Genomic DNA, 23,245 nt, shown 5'->3' with positions numbered 1-23,245 from the left:
CGTGTTGCTCGCAGATTTATTGTTATCTATGTATTGTATTAAACTTGATTTCTCACCAACACGCAAGTGTTTGACGTTTATTTTAACACATGTTCAGGTTTGCAGAAGCTGTTTTGGAGCTTGTGGACACATAGGAAGTTTTCTTTATTTTGGACCTAGATTAAAATGTATCAAGACAAGTTATTTGTTGTTCTAATATTTTGCCTTATAATATATTGATTTTTAATGATCTATGTTTACCCTGCGCGTGCGCGAATGAATGTATTTATTAAATATTGACACCCAATAGTGTCACGAGTAATGAAACAATATGTGGCGCCCCGATGTATAATCCGCCTTTGGTCGGGGTGTTACATCAACCCACTTGGAACACCTTTTCAACCTCTCCCACAACTTTACATCGTCCCACGTCTTCACCGTCCCATACCTCCGCTAACACTCCTGCTTCCACTATTCGACAGTGAAATTGTAAACCGCCAAATCATCACTGCCACTTGGTCTCATACGACCGCTGTTCCTGTTGAAAAGATTAGTAAACAAGCCGACAAATTTTCTGATTTCGGACCACCGACCCGAAATCATATCGGCGTTTCGCTCTGTACTCCCAACGAGCGTATAGAACGTCTCCCTAACCTTTGTCCAAAAAATCTTGCTCTTTTGGTAGTCGGCTGCAAAATGAATAAATAAATTTGTAAGTCATTTAACTTTTTTATTTAACTTTTTTATTAAAAATCATTTTTAAAAACGTTAAAACAATTACCGCAACGCCGATCCTCAGAAATGACTATCCAAGCCCGACACAAGGCTTCCTTCTCATCCGATGACCACGGAGTGGTTTTCCGTTTCGTCCTTGGAGTCGAAGCCGGTCCCGACCCGTCCGTTGCAACTTGTTTTTTCCGGTGGACGCGTCCGGTAGCTTCACCGTGTGATTCTTGTGTCTCCGGAACAACAAAGTTAGGAGACGGTTGTATGTTGGATGGTTGAAAGCCGGATGATTGTTGCGGCTCCGAATAAAACACCGGTTGGTCCGGTGACGACCATAAATCGTCAATATAATCTGAATCTAGGTTTGGGTACCAATTTCCAGCCATGTTTTTAAAAAAAAGTTTGGAAGATGGGTTGATTTTGGGTTTTTTTTTGAAGTTGTGGTAATTGTTTTATGTGATTTTGGGTGTGGTAATTGTTTTATGTGATCTTGGGTTTATATATAGGAAGAACACATTTTTTTTTATTAAATTAAAGAGCCCAACGGCTCATTTCTCATGTCCCAACGGCTCTTTCACGTCTCCCAATGTCCCTTTACGCCATATTGGTCCCGCTAAGGGGCTTGCGCCTGCTTTGAATTCCGTGCTCGCGCCCCTCTCGCGCCCCGGGGGTGTGGTGCTAGCGCCTGGGGGCGCGAGCGGAGGGGCTCTAGCGCCCCCGCTGAACCCCACACCCCTCAGACTTAGGGGGTTGAAGTGTTGTTTAGTCAATCTATCAATGTACGTTCAGCCAACTTTTTCTTTATTCATAGCAACTACAAAAGCTGAAGTGCATATCGCTTTTAGTAACTGTGTGGCTATAAAATGAACAACTCATCTTCTCTTAAACAAACAGAGATCGGAATATATAGGCACGTACAGAAAGTAAAGTATATCTTCATATTTTTTCTATTCTTAAAATTTATACTTCAAATCTACAAGCAGACGTTGCACGCATAACCGCTTAATTCCAAAAAAAAAAAACCGCACAAAATGAATCGTCTTTCATACACTTATTTGTTATCTCCAACAATACCACTTGCTTCGGTAGCTATGCGATACAAAAACTAGCAGACTTAAAATTTGTTTTAAATGAAGCATGCGTTAAAATCTTGTTGGTCCAGAGACCCTAGTTTGATTTATGTTAATTTACTACAACTTGTTTTTGCAAAAGTTAAATTCATTTGATTTAATTGTAAGATCTAAAATTAATTCAAAGCATCAACAGTTTTCACAGATAAATTAAGGACAAAAGAAACCAATATAATAAAAGCTAAACCGCTAAAACATTTAAAACCAGTCCCTCTCATCAACTTGGATATATAACATCATTACATCAAGTTAAACGGAAACCAACCAACTCCCATGAATCACAAACTCAAAACGCGTTAACTCGTTCATAACCAATTCATCGTGATACAATCTTTTATTTAACTTATACATAACACATTAAAATAAATCAATGTAGTGTAAGAGAAAAAATGTGACAGTTACGTAACTGTCTTACATACCACAACTAAAGCACCGATTACAAGTGTATTTATTATGCAATTCCCGCATGAGTCAACATATTTCTTTTAACTAAATTCACATCGTAAATCGTTAAATAAATTCAGAAACCAAATTCACCAAAAGCAACTAAAACTTAAATCTCTAGATGCTTTAATTAACCAAACTATTCAATCAAGCAAGATAGTAGAGGATCTGATATATAGTTTCTACATGTTCATAGATTAATATTTAATGAAACGAATTAGCATATGAAATAGAAATCAGTGTAATTACTACAGTACTTTAATATCTAAATAACATGATGAAACTTATTTGGTCATCATCTTCTTAAACTCTTGAAAATTAACACAGCCATCACCATCAACATCAACCGACTGAATCATCTTCCCACAGTCCTTCAACGAACACCGAATGCAACTCCGTAACCGATATCTTCCCATTCTTATCAATATCATACAAATCAAACGCATCACGTAACTCCTTATCAACCGCACCAGCATCAGCACTTGTACATCCTCTACGCTGAAACTCAGCGAACTCATGAATATCAATGACGCCGTCTCCGTCGGTGTCAATCTCCGCCATTACGGATTTCAGTTCTGCCTCCGGCGTGACGGAACCGAGTGCGCCGAGAACGGATCCGAGTTCGGATATGTCGATTTGACCGTCGCCGTTGGTGTCGAACTTGTTGAAGACTTTCTCCACGTCGATTGTGGTGCCGTTGGAGGATTTGTCTGCCATTGTGTGGTTGAAGTTGTTAAGAGTTAGGGTTTGATTGATATATATATATGGAAGAAGAAGAAGAAGAAGACGCGTTATTAAATTATTATTATTATGTAGTAGATCGAGTGACGGTTTTGGGGATATTTGCGTTTATAGGCGTCGTCTCCCATAACTACTTTTCTGGGATTAATAATCGAGTGTGTTCGCGTCCACTGTAGAAGGTCGCTAAATCAGGAAATTATATCTTAGAATAAGAAAAGTTTTATATTTGACATAATCAACTATATAGAAATTAGTTATATTAACATATCGTTTTATCTTTTACGTTTTTACGTTTTATCGTTTTATCTTTTACGTTTCAACCCGAACTGAAACCCGTCAGACCGTCATAAATCGGTTTTGACTTTTGCTGACTAAACTGAACCGGTTTCAACCCAAACTGGTTTTGAGTTTTAAACCGGTTTGTGCACATCTATAGCGGGCCATCTGTCATGAACTTGAAGAAGTGTAACAAGATCAATATCAAAGTGCGAATATTGCCTCTCTTTTAATCTTCGGAAAATACTTTGTACCCCTTTCTAACGCAATAATCACATTTGTATGAGTGGCTGGAAGAAATCAGCTTGTTGCCATCCACACAGTCCCAATCTCCGGTCAATGATAGAGTCCGAACTGATCTAACATGACGTAGGCAAATCCACCTAGTTAAAACTCTTCTTTAGGATTCCTTGAATTAACTTATTTCCTATTTTTTTTCTCCTTGGATATCAAAGTTTTTACTCTTTCTTTGGCTTGGCTTGAATGTTCATTTATTTGTTTTTTAAAACGTTTTAACTTTAGAAACCAAATAAGCTAATTTTAACCCTTGGATCATAATTTAATGAATGAATGATATCTATGGTCTCGTATGTCACTTTTATTCATGAATAGCGAGTTTTTCTATATGTTCAAGATTATATGCAAAAGTTAATTTCTTTGCTTCCCAACTACTTAATATTTTATTATATTAATTCATCTTAAATATGTATCAGCTAATTTAAAAATCCTTAACTAAAATTACATTATAGTTGTCACTTTGAATATTATTATAAACTAGTTTTTTTTTCAGCAAACATACGTTAAAGTTGGAACAGTTGTGAAACCATAAAGTTAATTAAATTAGGTACTTTTCCTCGAAAAAGAAATATATATGCATTGACTACTTAATGTATTGGTCAACATTTTAATTAAAATCGGGCATTTTGTATCAAAAATTATTCGAAAAATAAATAATAATAATAATAATAATAATAATAATAATAATCAATGTTTGTATACCAGTTTCACATATCATACCGGTATTTTTGGGAGGTTTGATAGAACATCAAACCAGCAGTTGTTTTCAAAATACAGTTTAAACAGGCAAACCGGTTTAAAGTTCAAGAGATTTTTGATATTATACGGCCCATTTTTTTAAAAAAATTATTTTTAACCTAACGATTAACAATGAAAAAAGTAAACTTTTGGATTAATTTTTGAAAATCGAGTGCTTTTTTATTAGAGATTATATATTTATTACGGAATCATATACGTTTTGAGTTAAAGTTGCATTTATATAAAATTACAAGACCATTCAACCTCCCCGTTCAACCGGTTGTACTATTTTTTAGCACAATTCGATATTAGTTAAAAATCGGTTTTTGAAACATTGATAACAATAACTCAAATCAAAATAGGTATAACCAAGAGAATTTCGGTATATAATCCATCGATCCACATGGGCACCTCTATGTATCGTTATATGAAATCCAATACAAAAGTGAGTTGACCTCTTTATAATAAAAACATTCTCAACTGAGCTAAGCAAGTGCCTAAACGTAAATAAACAGGCTACAAAGGTGTCTTGCATGCCTGCTAGAGGGCAATTAAGGCTAAGGTGGCACTTAAGCAAGTTTGGTGCCCAACATTGGGAAAGAGAAACCTTGCATTGTGGTATGACTAAGGTGTTGTCTCACATTTGATGCTTAAAGAAGTACGGTGCCCAACATTGGGATGGAGAAACCTTTGCAATGTGGCATGGCTTCGGTAGTGCCTCTTATTTGAAGCTTGGGCAAGTTCCGTTCTTAAAAATCTTTTGATGCTACTTGAGAAGAAGGACAGGATATCGTGGGGCCATGTGTACTTATCAATTGTTAAATAGAGGAAGTGTCAATTCACTTTTGAATGGAATTTCGTCCGGGTTACCTTGGTGTCTCAATATCAGATGTGTGATCATCTTGACATAAATGGGACATGCTCATGTAATTGAATAAGATATTGTATAACGGGGTAGCATTCATACATGGCGTATAACTAAAATCTAAAGATTAGCCTTGATATCTAATAAAATATTAACTTAAATGACAACACAAGGCTGCCTGACATGTTTTTTTTTTGTTTTGTGTCTTGTACCTTAACGTATAACATTTGTACCAAGGACAAGTCACTTTATCAACACTATTTTGTAGGAAATCATTCATGTATGGTTCAACTTCATTATATTATGTTTGTGTGAGTTGGTTTTATTATTGGGATGGAAGTGACCTAACTCCAAAATAAGAGTAAAGTATATTTTGTTCATGTTAGGTTTATTTATTAACAAATAAACATAAACGAACTTTCCATCAAATATACAATTGGACGTCCGTTGTACGTTCGGTTTGTTTACAACCCTAACTGATGGAAATTATGTCTCATAAACCAAATCACAAAGAGGCCCGGCAATAAAACCAAAATCGAAAATTAAATGCAAAGCTTTAATTACTTACAATAAAAGAGGTGTCCCTCTATCGGTGAAGAAGCAAAAAGAAACTCACCACTTTTGAAGGAATGACAACGAGAACTATGACTCCCATAACTTATGAATATTGGTTGGACGCGCCTGATGAAACAAAGGAAGATGCATGGAATTATGGTTTGGTAAGTTACATATGGTTTCTTTATGTGCTAATTTATTCATTTTGAAGTGATTTTGTTCTAGCTATTTAGTTCATTGTGATTGTGATTATGTTCTATGTGTACCGATAGCATCATAGAACATGATATTTAGTGATAATTTCTTTATGTTTAACGACATAATTACAAATTTTGTCCTTTAAACATTGCTGATTTATGGTTCGTATCATTTTAAAAGTTTACTTTCATTTGTTGTCTTTTAAAAGTTCAAACAACAAATAATAGTCTTAATAAACATAAAAAATTGGAACATACCACTAAAAACATGATTCAGATTAAATGGATATCCGAATAATCTGATCAATCCAATTTTGTTTTTAAATTCAATATCGGAATCCAAATTATTTATTCGGTTATTGGGGTCGATCTGATTCGAATATCTGAATAAAAATTTAGATCGGTTTATTTAGGTTTTAGTTTTTATGAACATCCATGGTTACTAGGGCTGTAAGCGAACCAGGCGTCCGACGAACGTTCGGTCGTCCGTCCGGTAAGAAGTTCGTTTGTCTTTGTCCGTTTAATAAATATGGTTTGAATTATTATCATGTGAAAAACGTCTGTTGCTTTAATATATTAGTTAGTTGATTTTAAAAGTTATGTCTATTATCATGTTATGTTTGTTAGATATCATCCCTAAATGGAATTATGGTTTGGCAAGTCTAAGTGCTTATGATACCATCTATGTGTGTATTCTTTAAAAGTTATGTCTATTATCATGTTATGTTGTTAGAAGTTACATATGGTATCTTTATGTGTTAATTTGTTCATTTTGAAGTGATTTTGTTCAAGCTATTTAGTTCATTGTGATTTTGATTATGTTTTATGTGTACCAATAGCATCATAGAACATAATTTTTAGTGATAATTCCTATATGTTTAACAACACAATTACAAATTTTGTCTTTTAAATATAGCTGAGTTATGGATCGTATCATTTAAAAAGTTTACTTTCACTCGTTGTCTTTTAAAAGTTCAAACAACAAATAACAGTCTTACTAAACATACAAAATTGAAAAATAACACTAAAACATGTTATTTATTTGGATTAAATAGATATCCGAACAATCCAATATTTGTTTTTAAATTTGATATCGGAATCCAAATTATTTATTCGAATATTGGGGTCGATCTGATTCGAATATCCGAATAAAAATTCAAATCAATTTATTTAGGTTTCGGTTCAAATTTCGGTTTTTATGAACATCCCTAGTTACCCGTAAACACGGGAGTTCAAGGAATTTTTTTTTAAAAAAGTAGAAAATATAACTTTACAGTCTACACAACCAATCTAGTTCTACACTTTCACTAGATACCCCCTTAGCTTAAAGTTAGTTCCATGGAAACCTTCTCCCCTGCGCAGCCGCTGCCTCAAAATAATAATCATCCACCAGCCGGAGCTACTATCTCCACGCCGCCGCCGGATATTACTCACCACTCCTCTGCTCCTGCTGCTGCTGCTGCTGCTGGTATATCAACTCTATTATTTACTAGTTGTATTACAAGAACCCCAATTTTTATTTATGTTCAGGGCTTTAATTTCAAAATCACTTGTTTAGGTTCAAAGCCAGATTTCATGTACAAGTCTCTTTTGAGCCAACAAACCCAAAAGTTAAAGAAACCGCCCCCGATATACCAAACATTAAACGAAGGACCCGACCATCACCCGCGGTTCCGATCCACCGTTTGGGTAGACGGTGTAAGCTACACCTCTTCCAACACATTTCCCCAACGTAAGGTGTCCGAAATGGATGTTTCCAAAATTGCATACATTGCCTTAACACAAAAGGCGAAAACCGACGCCTTGCATTTCACATAACAGGTTCGATGCTTACAAGCTATAGGATTGGTTTTATTATATTTATACGATGCGTTTTGTTTGTTAATTGAATAGTTGTTGTTAATTTGTTATTGTTTAGGATAAAACCTTTTGCAAGTCGATTATAGCTGAATTTGCAGCTAAGAAGGGTTTAGATAAACCTGTATACGAGACGACCCAACTCGAGGCAGTTCCCTCTTTTCGGTCTAATTTGGTTTTTAATGGCCGTACGTTTCAAGGAGAGAGTGCCAAAAGCAAGAAAGAAGCCGAACAATCGGTCGCGCGCTCTGTAGTTGTCAAATATTTAGGTATTTTGCAAAACTCGAGCCCATATTCAATGTTTTATATACTTTTATCTTATGTGATTTATGTTAATTTTAGATTCTGAATTTGGAACCGACATGGCGGATATTGTTTATTGCAAGATGAAGCAGTATATTGAAATGAATAAAGTTCATGAAATTAATAGTGTGCCGAGTGGCTCGAATGTTTTGGGACAACTAGCGGGAACCAGCACAGTTGTTCCAACCACATTAGTTGAGCCAATCACTCCAGCTGCTCCGGTTGTAATACAATCGTCTGCACCGATTGTTCCACAATTGGTTGAGCCAATCACTCCAGCTGCTCCGATTGTAATCCAACCGCCTGCGCCGATTGTTCCACAATTGGTTGAGCCAATCACTCCCGCTGCTTTGGTTGCAATCCAACCGCCTGCACCGATTATTCCACAACTGGTTGAGCCAGTCACTCCAGCTGCTTCGGTTGTAATTCAACCGCCTGCAACACAAGTATCAGATGAGCCGATTCATCAAGATGAACCGATTATGCCTGTTGTTGCTGAACCTTTGGTTGTGACCCCGGTCTCATCTGATGTGGTGAACGAATCATATACTCCTGTAGTGTCAGCACCGCCGGTTGAAACGCCTGCAACTGTTAATGTAATTGAACCGGATGTTGCACCGTCACTGGAGTACATACCACTTGTGGCTGAAACTTCGGACAAGAAACGAAGCAATTCGAGCAGGAAAAACGCCCGAAGGAAGATGCGGGCCAATGCTCAGTAAGTGTGATTATTCTATTAACAATCTTTATGCTTGTGTCTAGAATAAGTTTTTGCAGTGTTTGAATTTGAATCAAGTTGGATGAAAACACAAGTCCTTAGTTTAGGAAGACATTTTTTTAAGATGTTACTTGTGTCAATATAGAATGTATAAGTGGTGGATATTGAAGAAACACTAAGTGAACCCTGGACAGATTATAGATAATCTGGACAGATTATAGATAATCTGGGGGGTTAAGTAATGTTTCCCACGGATGAGATCTAACTGAGAAGGCTGTTCTTCAGGAGACCTGCAAAACAAACACCGTAAGCTCGTCACTGAGAAGGGGGGGGGGGGGAGGTTCCTCCTTGTGACCACCCTCCGGCGTGAGAATCAGACTAGATTGCTCTGAATATAAGTGTATATTAAGAGATTGCTAGATAACTGGATATCAGATGATCTTACTATTCCAAGATGTTGGAGTATTTATAGCCGAAGGTAGGTTAGAAGGTATAGCCGGCTGAATAGTATTCCTGTTCTACCAACAGTGGACTATGCACAGGCCATACTGGTTGGTGGATAGGTTACGGCCAACAGTAACTATGTCGGCTGCACTATTCCTCCAACTGTAGATTATGCACGTCCTACCTACTGTGGATTATACGCAGGCCATGCTGGTTGGTGAATAGGTTACGGCCCACAGTAACACTATTTCACCAACCGTAGGCTGCGCATGCCCTGCAGTAAGGGTTGGTGAGTAGGCAGCGGCTAATAATGACAAACAGTACTAGAGGGTGCTCCTCCTCGTACTGTTGTCGGTGAGCTGTCACCCTGTGATTGGCTCATGGGCTGTTCTGGTCAGATTGTCTGTCCTATCCATACCTTGGTAGGTATAGTACAGAAGATCTTTCAGAATCATACGGACTGGCTCATTTTGGCGGGATTGTTCCCGTCTTGCTCATTCCTTCATGTGACTACTGAAGTATCTATTGCCTTGTGCGTGTAGCCCTGCTGTCTGCGGGTAGCCTTCCCTGATGGCTTGTATCCGCAACTGCGGGAACAGGCGGGGTACTTCACCATTGGGAGGCTTTCCCTGCGTGTACAGCTTGCGTACTGCGCGTAAGGTTCTCTGAGCATGGTGGGTCCTGCGGAAGCAGATGACCTTTGCGCAGACGTCCCTGTTCAAGGTGAGTCTTGCGGGACCAACTGGGCTCTGCTGGGACCTACCTCTTCAAGTCCCCCCAGTCCAATGTTCTTCTCATGAATGTTTAATAAAGTGAGGTGAACTTTTGGACTTTGAGCAAGGGGTTTTGAAAAGGCTTTTTAGTTTTAAGGTTCTCCGTGGGGATTCTTCCCGCGGGTTTCCTAGTGTCACTTGCAAAAATTCCCGATTTTTTTGCTTGATCTTTGGGTATGATGCGGGTAGGTATGTAACCTTCTCGCAAGGCAGGAGCGTTGAGTCTCACTTGTATATAGTCTCCATGAGGTTCTGGTGGTTTTCAACATAGTGATCAATTATGCTAAGACCACCAATTCCATTACGGAGTTTCAAACAATATAATTCTCGACGTTCCCGTTATGCGGGGATGTTATTCCTCTATCCGCAAGCATTGCCTAAAAGATCCTTCTTGGTTTCAATTCTCTGCGGGTGCTAGGTATGTGAAGGGTTTTGCCTTAACACTGTACCCGCACATGTCTTATAGTTACTTGGTTGCCAAGGTATTCTTGGCTTCAATTCCCTGCGGGTGCTAGGTATGTGAAGGGTTTTGCCTTAACACTGTACCCGCACCCGGCTTATGGTTACTTGGTTGCCAAGGTATTCTTGGCTTCAATTCCCTGCGGGTGCTAGGTATGTGAAGGGTTTTGCCTTAACACTGTACCCGCACCCGGCTTATGGTTACTTGTTTGCCAAGGTAAGGGGTGTTTTCCCGCTTACTTTTGAATCTTTTTTGAATTTTGAATTTCAAAATTCGAAGAGTTGGTAGAAAGATAGGAACAGTCCAAACGTTTGAAACGTCGTGCGACGGTTTCTTCTGACTGTGTCAGGACGTGCAGGAAGTTATGGTGACGTGACATTATATGGTCATTCCAGTCTCTTTTTCAGGCGCGTGGGCGCGTTTTTTCGGGCGCGTGGCCGCGAAATTGCTGGCACACGTCCTGTCAATAGCTGTTGCCAGCCTGCTTTATGCCACGTGTCATAGTTTCATTGCACCTTCGATTTCTCTCTCCTCCGCATTAAATTCATCGCATTAATTGCGATTAGTATATAAAGGGGGAGAGGGCTGTTTGCAATCCACACTTTCACCCTTCTCTTCTTCTTCTTTAGCGATTTCCGGCAAATACTCCCCTTTTCAGGCTAGCATTTTCCCGAAATCGCTTTCTTTTTTCTGCACAATGTCTTCTCGTGATCTTGAGTCTTCGGCCGATGACAAGAGTACTGCTGGTGAGTGCCAGTGTGCTCTGCCCGGCGATCAGTACCGGTATGTTGTTAGGAAGTTCATGCTCGATCCTCTCGAGCCTGAGTTTCCTGAACCCCATCAGACCGTGTACGATGCCCCAAGTGGCAAGATCGGGGTATATGCTGCATTCTTTGTTTATGGGAACCTTAGGTTCCCATTGACAAAGTTTGTTTACCGTGTCCTCGAAAGGCACGGTGTTCATCTGACCGAGCTGCACCCAATGGCGATCGCGAAGATTCGCCACTTCGAGTGGGTGTGCCGGATATTGGGTGTTGAGCCCTACGTGGACCGCCTGATGACCTTCTATACTTGGAGGTGCATCCAGGGGTGGTACACCCTGACAACCCGAATCAAGGGTTTGAAGATTTGCGCGACAGAGCGCAGTCTCCGATCGTGGAAGCGGGAGTTCTTCTACATTTCTGCTCGCGCCGTCCCCATCGCCATGAAGTTTAAAAATGGCCAAGCCATTCCGAGCCACCACGCCACAAACTACCAGGAGGCGGAGTGGTTTGCAAAGATATCCCTGGTCCAATCTCCGGTTTTCCGGTTTCCGGAATCCGGGATGGTGATGTTGGGGATGAGCCGAGTGTGGAAAGAGGCTGACGCGCAAAAGGTTCCAATCGTCCTCGAATACGGTTCGAACTCTATCCCTTACGGTATGCTCCGTTTCTCTTTGCTTATACGAGTTTATCTTCTAACTGTTTATTTTCTTTCAGAGGGGAACAACTTGGAGTCGCTCCTGTACCCGCGGGAAGCTGACGGTCCCGCGCGGATGGGTACTCGTGCTCTAGACGAGAACGAGTTGCCCATCCTGGAACAAATGGCGGATCGGTTTGTGGAGGTCTATCCGCCGGGCCAAGAGATCCTGAGCCACCGGCGGCCAGGTAAGGCGATATTCTATCCTCAACCCCTCAATGCTGTACCCGCTGCTGGAATTCCTTACGTCCTTTCTTCTTCTGAGGAATCCGCAGATGGTCCTCCGCTAGTGCGGAAGAGGAAGGCTGCCGGCGGGAAAGGGAAGGAGAAGGTGGCCTCCACAGCTGATCCGGTGCTTCTATCTGACACCGAGTCAGATAATGAAGAGGTGGCGGGGAACCCCGGTGGTGAGAAGACCACTGCTCCGGAGGCTACGACTGTTACCTCCGGAGAACCGACGACGACGGTGACCGGCATCAAGAGACCGGCTCCATCGGGTTCATCCCCGCCCGTCCGTACGTTCAAGCTCAAGAAAACCCGTAAGTATAAACATTCTTTTTGTAGATTTATCATACTTCATAAATTTATTAACACTTGTCTTCTTTCTGCAGGCGTGGATGTTGACGCATTCCAGGGTGGAGCGCAGGGGAGTACCTCTCCGCCAATGACGGTAGGCTCGGTCAGCCTACCTGAGGCGTCGACCCAGGCACCTTCGCCTGCTTCCGCTGGTCCAGTTGCTCAATCCTTTGAGCCAACTGTTCCAGCCGAGATGACGTCACCGCCGGCGGTGAGTGCAATTTTTGCAGCATCGTTCACCGAGCCGGCGGTTACTGTTGCTGCTGACTCTTCGGAGGCGTCCGCGGCGGACACCATGCCTCCGCCATCGACTGCGGCGGAAACCATGCCGCCTCCGCCATCGGCCTCGACGGCTGGACCTTCAGGTACGCGCGGGGCTTCTCGCCGATCTTTGTTACCTTCCCATCTGCCTGACCTTTTGGATGGATTTCCCTTAGGTTCAGGTGATGGGTTCGGTGGCTATCGGCCTGTGATCGACCCTACAGGTGCGTAGGGTTCTTTTGTCCTTTATGTAATTTTTATCATCTTTTCCTAACTGCTTTGTTTCTTTTGCAGTGTCGGATTCCAATGAAGTGTATGTTCCAAGATGGAACATACGCCGAGGAACAACCCTTCGCACACCTGTGGAGTGCGTGGACTGGGCTCGCCACGCTGCTCCCCATGGTGCGTTGGGGGAAGCCATGGTTAGCTACCAGGAGGGTAGGCTAACCAACGAGCTTCGGGTTCTCCTGGCCCGGATGCAGCCACGCGTCGAGCTGCTTTGTCGTGAAAACGACAAGTTGAAAGCAGCTCGCGTTAAAGAAGTATCTCAGGCTCGTGCTCTCCGGGAGGAGAACCAAAAACTGACCGCAGTATCTGCGGAGAAGGAGAAGGCCTTCAAGGCCCTCGAGGTTGAGGTTCAAGCGCGACTCGAGGCCCGCTCCAAGGCTGCCCAAGCTGTTAACGAACAGCTTCGGCTAGCTAAGGAGACTGCGAGGAACGCGACCGAGAGGGCCACCAAGGCTGAAGCTGTTGCTGAGCCTCTCCGCCTGGAGAATGAAGAACTTAAAGCTAAGTTAGAGGCTCTTCAACAGGCTCATGATGCCTTGGCTATGGAGGATGCGAAGAAGCTTCAAGAGATCCTGGACCAGAGGGGTGTGCTTGCGCATACCGAACGGAAGCTTAAGGGCGTTGAAGAGGCCGCTGCAAAGGATGTGCTTCTCGCCAATCTTAATAAGAACGAAGCTGAACGCGCCTGCACCCAAGCTCTGGCTGCCAAGGAATGGCTTCTTCGAGAAGCGTTGCCTCAGGTATTTTAGCTTTATGTCGTCACGCTTTCCTTTGTAGGATAGAAGTTCTTATACTTGTACATTTTTTGTAGGTTGTGCATCGGGTCTTTTCAGAGACATCTTACGACGATGCTATGAGCGCAGCCCTCAACGCTTCTCATGAGGATGGGGAACGGACCGGCTTCCTGCTTGGTCTAGGGTTTGCTGAGAAAGGCGTCCCGCCTTCCAACTTCCCTTTGTATAATGCGGATACCGAAACTATTTATGACCAAGCAGTGAACCAGTATGCTGCCTTCCCGCATCCTGTGGTGGAGAAGGTGAATGAAATTGCTGCTGCTGATGATGGGCTTGCTGTCCTTAGAGCTTTCCTTGAACCGTCACCCTCTGCCGATGGTGCGGGTCCAAGTGGGAGTGGTCCTGAAGCATGATCCAAAAGATCCCTTTCCACCCCTAGCGTAGATATTTGCTCTTGTACTTCTTTTGTATGCGGGTATATACCCAGCAATGTTTGTTATATTCAAGTTGATGAAGTAAAGAATGTGTTTGTCCTTTGTTTATTTTACGCATGTTTACACTTAGCAATATCTTTAGTACTTAGATAAGTTAACTTTTTGACGTGGTAAATTATAAGTTTATTTTTGCTTCCTCTTTCATGATTGTGCGGGTAGGACCGTCACTTGCACTTAGTAGGATGGCTAAACTTACATTTATCCTGCGTGGAAGTTTTCCTCACCATTTCCTTGAAATTTTCTAAGTGTTCAGAATAAGTTAACCTTTGAACGTGGTAGATGATAGGTAGAAGTTTTGCTTCCTTGCTTGTGATTGTGCGGGTAAGACCGTCACTTGCACTTACAAGGATGGCTAAACTTTACTTACCACTGACCTGCGTGTAGGTTTTCCTTATCTTTTTTACATTTTTAGCGTTGTGTTTATGCGGGTTTTGCCGCCTTCCACACGCAACTACTTACTTCTTCACGCATTGGTGCGGTGAATACCGGCACATGGGAAGTTCATAAGTTAAAGGTAAGGCTATCAACACATTGTGTAAGGAGAATCATTTCCATTAGAAGTGGCTCTAGGCCTTTTCTTTACAAGTTTGGAATTGATCTACATATAACATTTGCGTAATTGAGCTCCATTCCATGTTCTTGGGATAGGAGTGCCATCGAGCCTTTCAAGCCGGTATGCGCCTTTTCCCAGGACTTCTTTGATAATGTATGGCCCTTCCCAGACCGGGGCCAGCTTTCCTGGGCGCTCTTGGTTTGAAGCCTCGTTGTTACGCAGTATGTAGTCTCCTTCATTGAAATTGCAGAGTTTTACCCGCATGTTGTAGTACTTTTGCATTTGTCGTTTGTAATTTTCTTCATGCACTGCGGCTAAGTCTCTGCGTTCCTCGGTTAGCATAAGGTCTAACCGTCTTTCCGCATCATTGTCTTCTGGCTGGATCAAGACCCTTGGTGAGGGTAAACCAATTTCGACTGGGACCATGGCTTCAGTGCCATAAGTGAGACTGAACGGGGTTTCCCCCGTACTGGCCTTTTTCAGCGTTCTGTTTGCCCAAAGGACGTGCGGGAGCTCGTTCACCCAGCCGGATCTGTGTTTCAAGAGTCTTTTCTTTATGCCATCGACGATGCTCTTGTTTGCTCTTTCTACCTCACCATTACCTTGCGGGTGTGCCACTGAGGTAAAGGTGTGGGTGATTTGAAGTTCTTTCAGCCACTGCTGTAGCTTCTTGTCAGCAAAGTTGGTGCCGTTATCGCTCACCAGATTCTGTGGAAGTCCAAAACGACAAATAATAAATTCCCAAATAAATTTTTTGATATGTTTTGCGGTTGTTTGGGCTAAAGGTTTTGCTTCTATCCACTTGGTGAAGTAATCGATGGCTACCACTAGGAACTGAACATTTCCTGCTGCTGTGGGAAATGGGCCTGTCACATCGATGGCCCACTTCTGAAATGGCCACGAAGAAGTGACTGGAACAAGTTCGTTCTTCGGGCGATGTGTGTTGGGTGCGTAAAGCTGGCAAGACCTGCATTTTCTAGTGTATGCCAGTGCATCCATATGCATCCCCGGCCAAAAGTATCCCGCATTGTTCAGCTTAGCCACAACAGCGCGGGGACCTGCGTGTACTCCACATATGCCCTCGTGTACTTCCCTTAAGAGGTAGTCAGCATCTTGGTTGTCCACGCATCTTAAAAGTGGGCCAAGAAAGTTACGTCTGTAAAGGTTGTCATTGATGAGTTGATAATTTAGTGCTTTACAGCGTAGTTTTCTTGCCTGTGTTTTTGATTCTGGTAGTGTTCCTGCTGCAAGGTAATTTATTATTGGTGTCATCCACGTTTCTGTACCGGTTTGGATGACACAAATTTCCTTGTGCGGGACTGATGGTGCTTCGAGGAGTTCAATGCGGATGTCCTTTCCCAAGTGGGTGAAGGCTAGTGATGCAAGCTTGCTTAACGCATCCGCAGATTTGTTTTCGCTGCGCTTAACGTGTATGACTTTACAATCATTAAAATCACGCATAAGGGTTTTTGCCTGGGCGAGGTACAGGGCCATTATGTCGTTCACAGCCGTGTACGTCCCATTTATTTGGTTGGCCACCAGCATGGAATCCAAGTTTTTCACTCCCATTTTACGCGCAATTCTCAATCCGGCCAAGAATGCTTCGTATTCGGTTTCGTTATTCGTACTTGGGAAATCCAACCGAATAGCGTAAGTATATTCTTGGCCCGCTGGGTTGGTTAATTTTAACCCTGCGCCTGAACCCTCGTTGTTGGCTGCTCCATCAGTATAGAGTCGCCAGGTATCGTTGATGTCCTGTGCCGGGGAGGGTTGAGCCTCCTCCTGGCACTCTTTCTCCCGCGTAGCGGGGACTTTTGCAATAAAATCGGCCAGGACCTGGCCTTTTATGGCTGGTCTTGGCTTGTACTTAATTGCATATTCTCCCAATTCAATTGCCCATTTGGCTAGACGTCCCGATAATTCGGGTTTGCCTAGAACGTTTGAGAGTTTGAAGTTGGTGAGAATGGTGATTGGGTGGCCCTGGAAATATCGTCTTAATCTGCGTGAAGCGTGTATAAGTGCTAAGACTAATTTTTCGAGGGTAGAGTACCGGGTTTCTACGTCTGTTAGTACACGGCTAACATAATAGATTGGCATCTGGATGCCTTTTCGTTCTGTTAGCAGTACTGCCCCGGTTGCTCTATCTGTTGCGGAAAGGTATAGGATTAACTCCTCTCCCGCTTGTGGTGCTGTAAGTGTTGGGAGTTCGATCAGGCGTGACCGAATCTCCTGAAAAGCTGCTTCCGCTTCTGGTGTCCAGCGGAAGTGCGTTTTCTTTAAGCAGTTTCTTAATGTTGACACGAAAGGAAACGACTTATCTGCATGGTTTGCCAAAAAGCGATTAAGTGCGACTAGTCGTCCATTCAGTGTCTGAGCCTGTTTGATGGTGGTAGGTGATTCCATTTTAACAATGGCTTCGACCTTTTCAGGGTTCGCTCTGAAGCCATCTTTAGTAACAATGACTCCCAAGAACTTCCCTTCTTCCATCCCAAATGAACACTTGCTCGGGTTGAGCTTCATGTTTATCTTTCTGAGCGTGTTGAAAGTTTCTTCAATGTCTTTCAACATCGCTTCTGGCTCGGGGCTTTTGATGACCAAATCATCCATATAGACTTCCAAGTTTCTCCCGATTTGGGCATGAAACTCTTTGTCCATCAGGCGTTGGTACGTGGACCCTGCATTCTTAAGTCCGAAGGGCATCATTTTATAACAAAATGTACCATCGGGCGTCCGAAACGCGGTTTTGTCCTGGTCATCTACGGCCATGTGGATTTGATGGTACCCCTTATACGCATCCAAGAAGCATTTAAGGCGAAATGGTGCCAACGAATCCACCTTAAGATCAATTTCTGGTAACGGATAACAATCTTTGGGGCATGCTTTGTTCAAATCTTTGAAATCTATGCACATGCGCCATTGTTTGTCATTCTTCGGTACCATTACGGGATTTGCAACCCATGTTTGATATCTACTAACGCGTATGATGCCTGCGTCAAGGAGTTCCTTGACTTGGGTTCTACACGCGTTAGTTTGTTCAGGCCCCATTACTCTGCGCTTTTGTACGACTGGCGTAACAGCCAGATCGCACTTGAGCTTATGCTCCGCCTTACTTCGGGGTACACCAGTCATGTCAGCTGGTGTCCACGCAAAGATGTCAGCGTTTTTCTGCAGTAGGCGTTTGAGTAAGGTGCGGGTGGGATCAACGATTGTTGGTCCAATGGTAACGGCCTGGTCGGGGTATTTGCCATTGAAGGCCCATTTTTCCGGTTCGGTGATGGTTGGTTTAGCCATCTTTGGTTGGGGTTTAGATGAGACAGATGCGATGCATACCTGGGGAATGCCAGTGATCATCGCCACACCCTCAGCTGTTGGCCATCCCATCATGCCGTGGACTGAAGATACCACGGCGTTGAATCTTGCCATCCCGTCTCTCCCGAAGAGGATGTCGTACGTGTGGTGTGGCTTCCTCATCACGACAAAGTCCACATCCTCTGTGCGGGAGTGTTTTCCATCTGTAAGAGTGACGGGGAAAGATAGGATACCCAGGGGGGTTTCTGTACTGCCGTCAAACCCTTCCATTGAAGCGTAGACCGTTTCCAGGCGTTCTTTGTCTTCATCATCCAGCTTGTCAAAGAACTGCCTGTACATCACCGTCGACGAAGCGCCGTTGTCAACAAGAGTGCGGGAAGTGATGTAATGCCCCAGCTGGCTTTTGATGACGATGGGGCCTTCTTTGCTGGGGCCTCCTGGCACTCGCGGAAAGCGCACCTCGGCTTCCTTCCACGCGCATGGTTCTGTCGCTCGTCTTTTTCTTCCTCCGACCTTGCCATGAACCATGTTGATGCTGATGTCGACGGGCTTTCGTCCGTTACCTCTGTACCGGTTGTCACTCCTTCCTCCCTTCCTGATTGATGCCACGAGATGTGCAAGTCTTCCATCCTTGACAAATGCTTCAACAATGTCTTTCAAGGATGTGCACTCTTCAGTACCATGACCCTTTGTCCCGTGGAAATCACAGGACTTGCTTTGATCCGCATTAGGTTTCTGCCGGATCAATGGGGCTTTTGGCCATGGCAATTTTTCCGTGGCAAATATCTCCGTGACACTCTTGGTGAGTGGCGTCCACCGGTTTTTTCGGTTTGAAGGGTGTGTGTTGTCCCTTCCGCCGACAAGAGGGCGAGAGCTGGATGAGGTGTCAAAGTTTACCCTTGACTGCCAAATACCTAGCCGCCTCTTTTTGTTCTGCCGGGCGGTCCTAACGTTGTTCTCCCTTGTCCTCTGCGTGTAGAGGTGTGTACTCTGGGGAAGATCCCTTCCCAGTTGCTTTTCCGTCTCGGCAAAGCGCTTTGCCGCCGTCATGATGGCATCCCAAGTTGATGGCATGCCATCCTTACCCGTCAACGTGCGGATAAGTTCTGGGTATTCGGCGCCTTGGATGAAGGCGGCGCGAACCAGATCCTCACTTATGTTGCCGAGACTTAGCTTTTTGGAGTTGAAGCGGGTGATGAATTCTAGTAAAGATTCATCCTCCTCTCTCACGCAGTTGAGGATCGTCCACTGCTCTTCAGTGTACTTCCTCTGTTGGCTAAAGTGCTGGCTGAACTTGTTCTGAAAGTCCGCCCAGTCATATATGTGGTGGATCGGTAAACGATCGAACCATGCCCTGGCCGCTCTGACCAGAGTCATCTGGAACATGTAGCACCACGTGGGTTCCGTCCAGTTGCTGACGGTAGCCCCCGCAATGAACCTGTTCAAATGGTCGTCTGGGTCGGATAGACCATCATAAGTGCCAATGTTGGACATCTGTTTGGCACTTCTCGGGGCGATTGCTTCCGCAATGTCCCTTGCGAATTTTGACTTTCCTGCATTTGTAGCAGTTGGTCTAAAGGTTTTGGAGAAGTCACGCGGGTTTCTCTCCGCGATTGGTTTAAAAGCTTCCCCAAAATTCCTTTTTGGTTGGACGTCCGTTTCCTTACGCTTCCCTTTCGCCTTATGGCGAGGGTTCGCGTCGGTATCGGACTCCAACTCGTCTGAGTACTCGCAGTCACTGCTCATATTGAGGTGTTGGCGAGTACTGCCGAATTCGTCAGCCTGTTGAGCTGAACGCAAGCGTTCATCCAATTCGGCTTGGAATTCTCTTTGCCGTGCTTCGGCCCACGCCTTCACTTGATCTAGTGTTTGGCGAGGGGCCCTTGTTCGTTTTTCCAACTGGGTGTCGGTGAACCCCAGTGGAATATTTACTCCACTTGCCCCGGCTTGGGTAGTCGGGGTAGTGTTCGTAAGGATTGTATAACCGCCGGTGTTCCCCCCCGTTGCTGGGGTTGTTACCGGGGTTTCTTGGTCGGTTACTGGCCTTTGGACCGGAGTAACGTTAACCATTTCTTCAGAAAATTTGAAAAAACTAAATTTGTTCTAGCTTTTATGCACGGATGGCGCCAATGAAGAAACACTAAGTGAACCCTGGACAGATTATAGATAATCTGGACAGATTATAGATAATCTGGGGGGTTAAGTAATGTTTCCCACGGATGAGATCTAACTGAGAAGGCTGTTCTTCAGGAGACCTGCAAAACAAACACCGTAAGCTCGTCACTGAGAAGGGGGGGGGGGTTCCTCCTTGTGACCACCCTCCGGCGTGAGAATCAGACTAGATTGCTCTGAATATAAGTGTATATTAAAAGATTGCTAGATAACTGGATATCAGATGATCTTACCATTCCAAGATGTTGGAGTATTTATAGCCGAAGGTAGGTTAGAAGGTATAGCCGGCTGAATAGTATTCCTGTTCTACCAACAGTGGACTATGCACAGGCCATACTGGTTGGTGGATAGGTTACGGCCAACAGTAACTATGTCGGCTGCACTATTCCTCCAACTGTAGATTATGCACGTCCTACCTACTGTGGATTATACGCAGGCCATGCTGGTTGGTGAATAGGTTACGGCCCACAGTAACACTATTTCACCAACCGTAGGCTGCGCATGCCCTGCAGTAAGGGTTGGTGAGTAGGCAGCGGCTAATAATGACAAACAGTACTAGAGGGTGCTCCTCCTCGTACTGTTGTCGGTGAGCTGTCACCCTGTGATTGGCTCATGGGCTGTTCTGGTCAGATTGTCTGTCCTATCCATACCTTGGTAGGTATAGTACAGAAGATATTTCAGAATCATACGGACTGGCTCATTTTGGCGGGATTGTTCCCGTCTTGCTCATTCCTTCATGTGACTACTGAAGTATCTATTGCCTTGTGCGTGTAGCCCTGCTGTCTGCGGGTAGCCTTCCCTGATGGCTTGTATCCGCAACTGCGGGAACAGGCGGGGTACTTCACCATTGGGAGGCTTTCCCTGCGTGTACAGCTTGCGTACTGCGCGTAAGGTTCTCTGAGCATGGTGGGTCCTGCGGAAGCAGATGGCCTTTGCGCAGACGTCCCTGTTCAAGGTGAGTCTTGCGGGACCAACTAGGCTCTGCTGGGACCTACCTCTTCAGATATATTATTATTAATATTATTATTATTATTTCAATTTTCAGGGCTGCTATGGTACCTGCAACAAATGAAGTTATGCCATTTACATCTCAATGAATAGCTCCAAAAATGAAGTTCTGCCATTTTCATTGAATAACTCCAATTCTGCTGTGAAAAGTTGGAAGTTAGCTAATTACTGTGTTTTTAGTTATTTAGTGAGGTTGTCATAAGAATGTGTGTTATCTATTTTTTAACTTTATGTAGATGATGTGGCATAAGTGCCATCAATATTAAGGTTTAAACTTTAAAGTAACATTGTATTAGTATGGTCTTACTTATGTTCATTTTGTAACATTAAGCATTTAGCTTATTATGAAAACGTTGGCATCCTCTTTATTTTGATTATGGTTTTAATAGGCCATGTGTTTACAGAAGCATTATCTCTCAACATATTAAGAATACATGATTTTTGACAAAAAAAAGGTATATTAAATGATTTCATTAACCAGTCCATATGAGAAGTGTTCTTAAGTGTGAAGAATCAATGGATGTGCTTTATCCTATGTTAAAGTGCCTTGTGGAATTTATTCCATCTAAAGCTCTTTAGAAAAGAAAAACATGGTTTGAATTAATAATCATTAAGAAAGTCACTATGCATTACTTTGGGAGAAATGGTACTTGCCTACTCAATTTCGCTATATTTTGTTCAATTAGTTAAACCATGCCAACATTCTTAAGGCTTAATATATCACTTTATTAGTGTAGCCTTATGTTCATTTTGTAGTGAGATTTGCATTAGATTATTGTGGAAAACGTTGGCATCCACTTTATTTTGATATTGGTTTCAAGAGCCTTTTGTGTTTACACAAAGATTTCACAACTATATCAGTATCAAACAAAATGAAAAACGTTTAAACCAAGAAAATAGTCATGTTTTAAAGCATGATTTATCCTCACATGATAAGATTCAAAAAGTTCATGTGCTTTTCATGGGTTTATATATTTAAGAATCTTTTTCATAAGTTCATGGCCTTGCTAATTTGAAATACATGATAAAAATTAACTTTGCATCATATTCCTGTTAATCGAGCTTTGGACTTTGGAGGACTCCATGCGAAAATCTAATCTAATTTAGTATTCAACATTTAGTTAATCAAATTATTTGCTTAATACAATAAGTCAATAACATCACAAGTTTATGGTGAGTTAAGAGTACGAGCAAGCTCAAAGGTGTCATGTCATTGTAGCCTTATAAAAGGTGTACCATTCCAAGGACAAATGAGATTCCTCCATCCTTTTCCACGGATGTACCAACAAACAAACTTCTCATTTTATTAAAAAAGAAAAGCTTTATTAAATATTAATTTTCTAAATAGATGGTATTTACTCAAATACATTAATCTACAAAGAATACCCGGATTATATAATGTGTGCAAAATATCATTAATATTGTCGGTTTATAATATCATTTAGGTACAAACGAAAATTGCGTGTAAATTATACGAAGCTAACATAACACAAAACATGGTGTGTGACTATTAGCGAGGGTATGTGCATATAATAAATACCCAATCTATATTTATAATTGCACACATATATAATTACACAACTTATATGATAATCAAACAACATATTTTTATAACTACACAGTTATATAGTTATGAACGTTATACGCATAACATATCGGCGTCTTTTAAAAAAATGTCCTTTTCTTTAATATAGCTAGAGTATACTAGTATTAAAAAGAATAAAATGTCTAGTCTCATGGTGTAGTTTTTGTTTTTAGTAATAATGTCGTATAAAAAAATTATGTGTTTACAAAATGAGAATGAGGGAACTTTGAAAATGTCAATGATAGACTATTTTTATTTTACTTCAGATCGTTTTCACGCGTAAATACCAGTGACGTGACACCCT

General features: G+C 42.5%; 1 protein-coding gene and 1 pseudogene across 1 annotated transcript; one reads left to right on the top strand and one right to left on the bottom strand.

Moving 5' to 3' along the window:
- Positions 1-2,548: 2,548 nt before the first annotated feature.
- LOC143624012 (putative calcium-binding protein CML23) lies at positions 2,549-3,006 on the bottom strand (annotated as a pseudogene).
- Positions 3,007-5,840: 2,834 nt separating this feature from the next.
- Positions 5,841-8,608, top strand: LOC143623993 (double-stranded RNA-binding protein 4-like; the record flags this gene model as incomplete). The annotated part of the gene is made up of 4 exons (XM_077094761.1): positions 5,841-5,915; positions 7,479-7,763; positions 7,867-8,074; positions 8,148-8,608. Coding segments are annotated over exons 1-4 (1,029 nt in total), but the record flags the coding sequence as incomplete, so codon positions are not given.
- Positions 8,609-23,245: the final 14,637 nt, after the last annotated feature.

The sequence above is a fragment of the Bidens hawaiensis genome, unplaced genomic scaffold (genome assembly GCF_021521415.1).
Source record: "Bidens hawaiensis isolate Kalapana, Puna unplaced genomic scaffold, B.hawaiensis_p1.1 tig00003653_1, whole genome shotgun sequence".
Taxonomy (NCBI): Eukaryota; Viridiplantae; Streptophyta; class Magnoliopsida; order Asterales; family Asteraceae; genus Bidens; species Bidens hawaiensis.
The sequence above is the reverse complement of the archived record's forward strand: the minus strand, read 5'-3'. Positions and strand labels throughout refer to the sequence as shown.